Consider the following 9,919-nt stretch of genomic DNA (forward strand, 5'->3'; position numbering starts at 1 on the left):
TGGACCACAGAACCTTAAGTAGCACGAGTATATTTGTAGCAATAGCCAAAAATACGCTGTATGGCTGAAAATGATCCATTTTCTTTTATGCCAAAAAATCATTAGGATATTAAGAAAAGACCATGTTCCATGAAGATATTTTGTTGATTTCCTACCGTAAATATATCAAAACTTTTTAGCATTGCTAAGAACTTCATTTGGACAACTTTAAAGGCGGTTTTCTCAATATTTTGATCCAACTTTAACGTCTCTTTTCCTTTCATAGGTGCGCACCAAAGACCACCGCTTCGAGAGCGTCAGTCACTTGATTAGCTATCACATGGACAACCGGCTGCCAATCATCTCGGCAGGAAGCGAGGTGTGTCTGCAGCAGCCAGTTGATCGCCGTGCTTGAAAAAAAAAAAAAAGAGAGAGAAAAAAAAGAGATAAACTCCTCCCTTTCCTACTTTTTATGCCAGACTCTATTAGAGAAAAACATTTTTCCAACTGGGAGTGTAAGCTAATCATATCTTCAGAGAAACACAAAATTTTGTACCAACCACCGACCATGAAATTACGAAGCGATGCAGTCATTCTACTCAAAGACTAAAGGACACGTTGCTTGAAATAAGCGATTACAAAAAGCCAAACGATGAGGCGTCTGAAAGATAACGGATGCGTAATGATGATGACATCACTTCCCAAACACGACATCATGTCTTGAATTAAGTCTGGGGGGGAGGGGTGCACCTGTAACCATGGCAACAGGCCCGGGCATTCTAAAGAGTTGAGAGTTGATGTGAATGTACTAAAATGGCAGAACCTTTGTAGCACTCTAAAGATTCACATCTGGTGCAATGGGCAAAATCCAAAGACTTGAGCGTTTTCGGAGAGCGTTGTCAAGACTGTGTGATGAATATGCAAAACTTTAAAGAGAATACCGAGCTCATTTTCACAATCTTTCAACCTTTCGTGCTGAATGAATCACATTCGTCGTAGTTCCCACCGGAATATCACTTTCCCAGTGGATAACACAAAAGTCATCTTATTCTCAACCTCACAAAACCCTTTACCGAATTCCGAACGTGATCCCCAAGAAAAATTGGGAATTTTGGCCATTTGGGAAGACCCCTGAACATATGTGAAAGCTTTAGCAGCACGGATGCCGTGTGGATTTTTCCTTATGCAAATAAGCAGACGCTGTGAGGGACGCTGCCCGCTACGAGATACGACAAAGCTAGTCTGTGGAAAAAGGAAAGGTTCCCTTTTCGCACAACATCAAAAGGGATGAGAGAAAACAAAAGTGCAATCAGTGGACATGTGCGTGCAAGCCTGAACTGAAGGACTGTGGTTTGGGGTCAGATTAAAGCCGCCTTATGATGTCATTTTAACTAAGAATTTATATATTTGTTGCAACGATGTCATCTCGATCAGCTGACGACATCATCAGGATGGTTTGATCCGGGGAGGCTCTATTTTTCTTGTGGACATTACTTCAGTTTGCATTGACAATCGATCTTCACGTGTATCGAGGTGTCAGCTGCTTCTGTATGTTCGGGGACTTGAGTTACAAGAGAAAGCGTAAGGAGGACTAAGATGTGTATTATAAAACGCGCATCCTTTTCAAAGATTCACTATGATCACTTTGCATTTAAACGACATGCCAGGGGACTCGCCATCCAGCACTCCAAATGAATTCTGAAGGTGTCTTTGCAGCCACAAGTGCAGTTTCTGTTGAAGCCACAAACAGGAAACCACTTTTTTTCATCTTTGTTTGCTCTGATATTGATTGTGCCTTTTTTACCAAACACAGACACACCGATAAAACACAGTCGCCTTTTGTGATTCTAATCATGACACTTTCTTTTCAGACAAAAAAAAACACAGCTGAAAAGATAATCGACTGCAAAAACGACACAAGTTTAGCGAAGCTCAGTACAGGTCTTTGGCACGCTAATTCTGCTATGCTGTTTTTACTGCGCTTAGTTTAGTGCTGGTCTGTGGGTTAAATAATAATAGCAGTTAGTACCACGTTATGTTGCTTAAACTTAGGTTTGTGAATAACACCTTTTATCTCTCATTTAGAAACCGATCTTAGATGCCCTATATGACTACATGTAAATAAGCTTCGCCTGTGCTAATATCCGTTTCAAACCAGTCATTCACTGTGTGGATCTGTATCACATGAATCCGTTGGGAACTCACAGAATTGTACTGGGTGGAAAAAAAAGACCATAAAGGTGTAAGATTTGACAAGCTCTACTTAAGACAACACAAACATGTTGTGTTTATCACATACATCTATGTAAATCATGAGGATTTGCTTAGTCGGGTATACAAAGACCATTATCTGGATGCTTTATGAATCTGAAATGGGCAACTGTTTTATTTTTAGTCTTTTTAATGGATGTGGATTTTGAGTCAACGGTCAACATTCATTCCACATTATATATCCAGATGGATCCCAGCTGCAACTGTATGTGACCAGCCTTCATGCTAATGTATATTTCAGCCTGTTGTAATTCAAATGAATGCATTGAATGGTTTTTTAATCATTTGACGTCAGACTTTTTATGTGCTGATAGCAGCACAGATCTGGTCACTAGCTGGTAATGGAGTTTAAACAAAGTGTGTTTATGAGTCTGTGTGCGCGTGGATGCATACATACGCAGGGCTGGAATGGTCTGGAATAATCTGGCTTTTACAACTCTGACTCGCCACTGAACTGTTTGCTCATTTTCATATTTCACAGCGGCCTTTTGTTGCATGGAAACACTTCCTGTTATTGTGGTAATGGTGACTCTTGTGTTGTGGTTGGTTGTTTGCTATTTTCTAAGCCAAAGGCTTTTTTTTTTTCTTGTTTGCTTATATAAATGTTGCTTCTTTTGTTAAAATACATGTTTTTGATTATTTTAAGAATTCTTTTTATGTTGTTGTTCTTTGGGGAAAACATAATGTTTACACCTGTATCAAATGATAGATTACATATATAAATACGTATATCATTCACCTTTCCTGGTGCGTTTCATTTCACCTGTTGCCTATTGCTTAATTTTTTGAGCGGCTCTAATCTGTCAGTGTTTCTCAACTGGTGAGTCGAACAAAAATTGGGTCACGAAGTGTACAGTCAAAGAAACCTCATCAACAACAACAACAACAACAAACAGGCAAGACTTCCGGTTCGTTAGTCATTATCAAGTGTTTTCACAACACATAATTAGTTGGCCATGTTGGTGGCAATGAATGTAAACAATGCCACTGAATCGAACAAAACTCCCATATTTTGGCTGATTATTGCTGCTGAAAATGAAACTATTATCATGTATTGGGCTGTACTAATCGGTCAGACCAGGAAGAACACTACAAACTGCCAAAAGTTATGCCAAATCAAGGAGAAGAGTGCAAAAAACTGTCTGAGGAACAAAAGGGGTTTGTGGTTGGCCAAACTGAACCAGGATTTCCGGAGTCTTGACAACATTCATGTTTGTTCTTATCATTTCCGGTCAGGTAGGTGAAATATTAGGCAAATATGTTAAATAATACTGCTTGTACGTGTCTTTACCACCTTTAACTTTAGTTTGTCAAAATATTGTGCCCTTTCCTGCTTGCTAAGTCCTTCTCTACGTGATTTTAGCAGCTTCCACGTGTTTTTTCCGTGGTTTAGACATCATAAATTAGCAAAATAATGTATTCAGTAGTACATTTTAACCGTGCAATCAATGCTGTTGTTTACATCTGAGTATCTCCAATATGGTCGTGCATCCGGGTAACTGGCCAAACTGTGACGTAAGTGCAAACCCGCTATCTTGCTTGTTAAGTCGTGACTGAAAGGGTTGCTCCACCCCAGAATCACCCACATGTCGTTCCAAACCATAAAAGCTTAGTTCGTCTTTGGAACACAAATTAAGATATTTTTGATGCATTCTGACAGCTCCCATAGACAGCAATGTAATTAACATGATCAACGTCCAGAAACGTATAGCAAGGAGATCAGTAAAATAATCCATGTAACATCAGTGGTTCAACCGTAATTTTACAAAGCGACGAGAATACTTTTTGTGAGCAAAGAAAACAAAAATAACGACTTTATTCAACAATTCATCTTCTCTGCATCACCTGTGCAAAGTGGATACGTTCTCTACATTTATTTACACTTCGATTCAAAACGAAAACAATGTATCCGTGTGTTGCAGCTGACACAAAACAGCATATGCCATTTGCGTTCAGGGGATACACTCCAAAATGCTGCTACAGTGATTGTAGAGGAGACGAATTGTTGAATAAAGTCTTTGTATTTACATTACACATTTAAGCTAAACTGTTACTGTGCTCATGGAAATAAAGATACTAAAATTGTAATGTTTTATAAAGGCTGAATCACTGACTGGTCATCTGGGATTTTGGTATGGAGATAAAGGTTAGGATTATAATTTTTTGATAGTATTACACGACCATTTATTGTTTTCTTATGGTACGAAATAGAGGGTTTGGACCCGGAATGGTGATGCATGACGTCAGACTCAACAAGCAGATACAACAACAATTGTTTGCACTATACAAACAAGTGTGTTCTCACAATTAAGATAATACAATAAAATAATATGGCAATACACCAATTTGCGATATCAAGCAGCAAAACGAGCTGTTTTGTAAAGCTGAAAATAGCTGGACGTGGATGACACCGGAAGCCAGACCCAGAAATTTTACAAATGGCAGCGAAAAACGTGCCTGAGAAAAAAGCGCTGTCCCGATCAGTATCTGCGGTCAGATGTGATGTTGTCAGGCTTAATGTTAGTGTCATTATTCTATCATTATGAATTCAAAAGTCTCTCACCTCAGAAAAAATTTTGTCCTGTCAGAATTAGTATTGTGTATTCACCATGGTGAGTGTTGTTCCCATAAGCCAAAAATGCCATGTTATTTTCAATTTGTGTTATTTTGTATGTTTAAATGACTGTGGTGGCTCAAACCAACTTAACTGTATTAACAAAAACTAGTTTGGGCCTGCTATTTAATAGCCTTACCTTACCCATAGCCGAACCTGTTAAGAACCACTGATTTAGATCAGTTTTATATTAATTAATAAGCCTAAATCTATTGCTCAGGTGGTTCATTGCTCCAAATATGTCTCATCTCAGAATTATATCGTAACACTCTTCATAATATTACAGAAGAAATGACAGGGTCTGTATTTGTTTGTGCACTGTGTGAATATTTTGACAGTCATTCAGGTCCTTTCATTGCACAGTAGAGGAATTAGAGTTGAACAATAGGTAGATGAGAGATGTTGTGAGGCCATTGTGTAATAGGAGGTGAACAGTTAGCTGGCATTTTCCACAGCTGAATAAAACCCATTTTGCAGGGGGGCACTGGGTCCGTGTATCCCACAACACACAGGAGTCAGTTCGCTCTAAGGTTTCGTGTGAAGAGACGTTACGGTCGAAAGAAAAAGTGGAGACTCACAACGCGCAGCGGCAAACAAGGACCAGGCCCGGTCTGCTCCAGTTCCTCCCTTCAGGTATCGCTCGCGCTCTCCAGTCGACCGTGGAGCGGTGGAGTGAGATGCATCCCCAGCGTCCGATGGCCCAGGCCATGCCCTCCTCACTGGGCCAGAACCTGAGAGATGCAGCTCTGAGGATGGGCCATGGCAAGAACTTGCTGGGAGGGAATGTGGCTTATGGAGTTATCCAGTCTCTTAAAGAGTGCCTCTACTTCCTGCTCTGCTGCTGGTGCATCAAAGAGATCCTAGACTAAGAGAAAGGTAAATTAAAAAAAAAAAAAAAAATTACCATAGCATCTAATAAAAATGTGTTTAAAAAAATGTTCTAGTACTAAATTATATTATTTATTCATATTTTAAATTAGCTATTTTTATATCTAATTAATTTATTTATTAATCTAATTTGTTTATTTTGTCTAATTTCTATTTATTTATTTATCTATCTAATTTGTGTTATTTTATATCAGATTTATTTATTTTATATCAAATTTTTATTTGTTTATTTAAGTTATTTTAGTACATTAACTACTTTCAGATAAGGAATAGTTAACCCCAAAAAATGTAAAATTCTGTTATCATTTACTCACCCTCAGGTTTTCTTCTTCTTCTTCTTCTTCTTCTTCTTCTTCTTCTTCTTCTTCTTCTTCTTCTTATTATTATTATTATTATTATTATTATTTAAAAGTGACAAGCAAATGATTGGTTACCTATGTATATGTATATATATATATATATATATATATATATATATGTGTGTGTGTGTGTGTTCAACAGAATTCTATGATGTTTACCAAAGCAAAAAATAGTGTTTGGTATAAATTAGGTTATAGTATTTGTTAATATTTTGAATGAGCATTTTTCTATCAATTTTTTATTTATTTACTATTTATTTATTTTATATCTATTTTTTATTTAATTTTATATCTAATTTTTATTTATTTATCAACAACTTTTTATTTATTTATTACTTAATTATTATTTAAAAATTGTTTATCAAACAATTTGATAGTCCCAATGATGTTCATATTATTATTATTATTATTTATTAGTGTCAAACAACTGTTTGGTTACCATCATTCTTCAAAATATATTTTTTGTGTTCAGCAGAAGAAAAAAAAAAAATCACAATTTAGGGAACTATTTTCTCATTTTTTCTCATTTCAGCTTTATTTCAGTTACTGAAAAAGATTAATCATTTTAATTTTAATTTAGGTTAACAATAACAAACTAAAAAACTAATTTAGCCATTTTTCTAAGCTGTATGAGGTTTCAATAACTATAAGTTGTTAATGCTGAACAGTACTCAATTAAATTTTAACATTTCTTCAAACAAAACAAGGGCTCACAACCACTTCAGCCTCGACCTTATGTAAGTGTATGCAATCTAATGATTCTACCATTAGAGGGTGCCCTATGCAACTGCAAAAAACAAAGTCTAGTGAATATATTATTTTGACACCTGAATACATTTCATATTACTAAATTAGTGGGTTAATCACCAGATGATATTTAAAACAGCTGTATATTGATATTTCTGATTTTTCCTTTTTCAGAGCCTTTAAGTCAGTGGATGATTCATCACAGATGTGTTGACGCTTTGGCCTGAAACTACATCTCTTCACACATGCATAAACACACGGCTCACGACTATGAGAGGTTGCTGTAGTAATGTACTCTAAAGCAGTGCATCACATAGGCTTCATATGAGGCAAACAGACCGCATCCCTGTCAACACGCTGGTGGTATTCAAACATGTTTTAAACAACACTGTTTGAGAAAATTGTGCAGTAAATAAAAAAGAAAAATGAAAACTGACTGTGTAATTCTTTGCAAATAGCTTACATAAATGGTCCAACGGCTTTGTAAATAGTTCAAATTTTCAAACTGACTAAGTAATGTAGGCCTAATAGTTTCTATGTAACAACACTATATTACCTCAGAGTACTTATGTGAATACAAATGCAACAGTATGCTGCTGTAAATATCAGTTAGAAAGAAGTCAATTAAATCTGTAAGTGGGTGAAAATATTTAGATGTAACCCCCTTTTGTAATCAACATTTTCATAAGCAACTGTAATTTAATTACTCATGGTTCTCAGTAACAGTAAGAGATTACAGTTACATTTATTTTGTAATTAAATTACGTAACTGTTACATGAAACTAGTTACTCCCCAACACTGGTGTTATAATACTGTTTTTGTAATATGGTAAGGGCTAGGTTTAGGGTGGGGTAGGTGTAGACGTTAATAGAAACACAATCTAATAGGAAGAAAATTTTATTTCATTGTTTATCGGCGCTGTATCCCTTCCAGCCAGAACCCTACTTTGCACTTACCTCACGATTTGGTCAGTTGCCCGGATGCACGCCCATATTGGAGATACTCGGGTGTAAACAGCAGAATGTACTACGGTTAATGTACTACTGAATATGTTGTTCTGCTAATTTATGCTGTCTAAACCACAGGAACCAAAATGTGGAAGCTGCTATATCATATAGAGAAGGACTTAGTAAGCAGTAAAGAGCGCTATATTTAGATAAACTAAAGTTAAAAGGTTGTAAAGATACATGCGAGCAGTATTAATTAAGATATTAGCATAATATTTGACCTACCTGACTGGAAATGATAAGAGCAAACACGAATGTTGTCAAGTTTCTCTGGAAATCCTGGTTCAGTTTGGCCAACCACAAACACCTTTTGTTTCTCAGACAGTTTTTTTGCACTCTTCTCCTTGATTTTTCCGGTCTGGCCTGCTGAAAAAAAAAACAGCTAAAACCAGCCAGAAATTGGTTGGTCATAACTGGTCAGCAGGCTGGTTTTAGAGGGGTTTTGGTCACTTCCTTAGCTGGTCAGGCTGGGAGACCAGCTGGAACAACCAGCTAAAACCAGCTATTTCCAGCTTAAACCAGCTAAGACCAGCCAACCAGCCTAGGCTGGTTTTAGCTGTTTTTTTTTTTTCAGCAGGGCGACCAATTATTACAGTCCAAAACATGATAATAATTTTCACCATTTTCACCAGCAATAATTAGCAAAATATGCATGTTTTGTTCGGTTCAGTGCCGCTAATATGGCCGGTTCATGTTGTCTCGTGAACAGCGTTGGGAAGGTTAGTTTGGAAATGTAATAGGTTACAGATTACAAGTTACTTGATTTAAAATGTAATAAGTAGTGTAACTTTTCAATTACTTTATTAAAGTAATGTAACTTATTACTTTTTGATTACTCTTCTCATTTTCTAATATTTTCAACTGTTAATCATTTTGAAACATTTAAACCAGGCAAAGTTAGCCTTACAGTAGCGTTCAACACTGATTACTGTCAGACTTTCAAAATCCTTTATCACCTGAATTAAGATTATAATAGTAAGGGATAATATACATCTTTATTTTGTGATAACAACTGGCTGAATGTACATTATCTCACTTACAGCTGCTTGATAGATTATTTAGATGTTCTGTGTTAAAATTATTAGACACGAAACACTGATGTGAGTTGAAATATTTGAACGCAAAGCTTCCATGAAGAAATCAGTTGCTAGCAAACGGCAAGTTCAAATTAGACATTTTAGGGATACAGTGCAGTCATACCAGTTTTCTTTTTCTTTTTCTTTTTTTGGGCTCTTTATGCCTTTTATTGTGATAGGACAGTAGAGAGATGACAGGAAAGAGCTGGGAGAAGAGAGGGGAGCGGGATCGGGAGCGGGATCGGCAAAGGACCTCAAGACGGGAATTGAACTCAGGTCACCGTGCTATATGTCATAACAAGATCATAACGTAAATAACATCATAACAAGAAACAGTGTAATAGCTATGATACTGGGTTTGAAATCAAATGTTTGCATAGTTATGACAGAAAACACTAGCATCTAACAATGCCTTGGAAAAAACAATCTTAAAAAATAATATTTATGCATAAACCCAAATAGGAAATAAAACAGTTATCGAATAAGCATGTGTTCTATTCTGTGTCCTAAACTCCTGAAACATTGGTGTCTCATTTTAGAGCAGTCAATGCAATTTATGAAAGAAGTCGATTAAATCTTTAAGTGGAGTGGGTTTGTGAAAAAATTCTGATGTAATCCCCTTTGTAATCACTGGCATTTTTCAAAAGTGACTGTAATTTAATTACAAACACATTTTTTAGCTACTACAGAGTGTATTCATGAGCAGTGTTGGGGAGTAACTAATTACATGTAACGGAATTACGTAATTTAATTACAAAATAAATGTAATTGTAATTAGTTACAGTTACTGAGAAAAAATATGTAATTGAATTACGGTTACTTTTGAAAAATGCCAGTGATTACAAAGGGGATTACATCTGAATTTTTTTCACACACCCACCCCCACTTACAGATTAAATTGACTTCTTTTAAATTGCATTGACTGCTCTAAAATGAGACACCAATGTTTCAGGAGTTTAGGACACAGAATAGGACAC

General features: G+C 36.3%; 2 protein-coding genes across 6 annotated transcripts in view; both read left to right on the forward strand.

Moving 5' to 3' along the window:
- The window catches only part of shc1 (SHC (Src homology 2 domain containing) transforming protein 1), a 44,005-nt gene extending 41,019 nt beyond the window's left edge, over positions 1-2,986 (forward strand). For all 5 annotated transcript variants that reach the window (XM_051130662.1, XM_051130664.1, XM_051130665.1 and 2 more), the window contains one exon: positions 266-2,986. In XM_051130662.1, the coding sequence (XP_050986619.1) occupies positions 266-394 (129 nt within the window). In that variant the 3' untranslated portion in view covers positions 395-2,986. The remainder of the gene's footprint in view (positions 1-265) is intronic.
- Positions 2,987-5,348: 2,362 nt separating this feature from the next.
- On the forward strand, positions 5,349-7,261 carry lenep (lens epithelial protein). The gene is made up of 2 exons (XM_051132139.1): positions 5,349-5,740; positions 7,033-7,261. The coding sequence occupies exon 1, from the start codon at positions 5,542-5,544 to the stop codon at positions 5,731-5,733; it is 192 nt and encodes a 63-aa protein (XP_050988096.1). The 5' UTR covers positions 5,349-5,541; the 3' UTR covers positions 5,734-5,740; positions 7,033-7,261.
- Positions 7,262-9,919: the final 2,658 nt, after the last annotated feature.

Source organism: Labeo rohita, chromosome 16, assembly GCF_022985175.1.
Source record: "Labeo rohita strain BAU-BD-2019 chromosome 16, IGBB_LRoh.1.0, whole genome shotgun sequence".
In the NCBI taxonomy this organism is placed as follows: domain Eukaryota; kingdom Metazoa; phylum Chordata; class Actinopteri; order Cypriniformes; family Cyprinidae; genus Labeo; species Labeo rohita.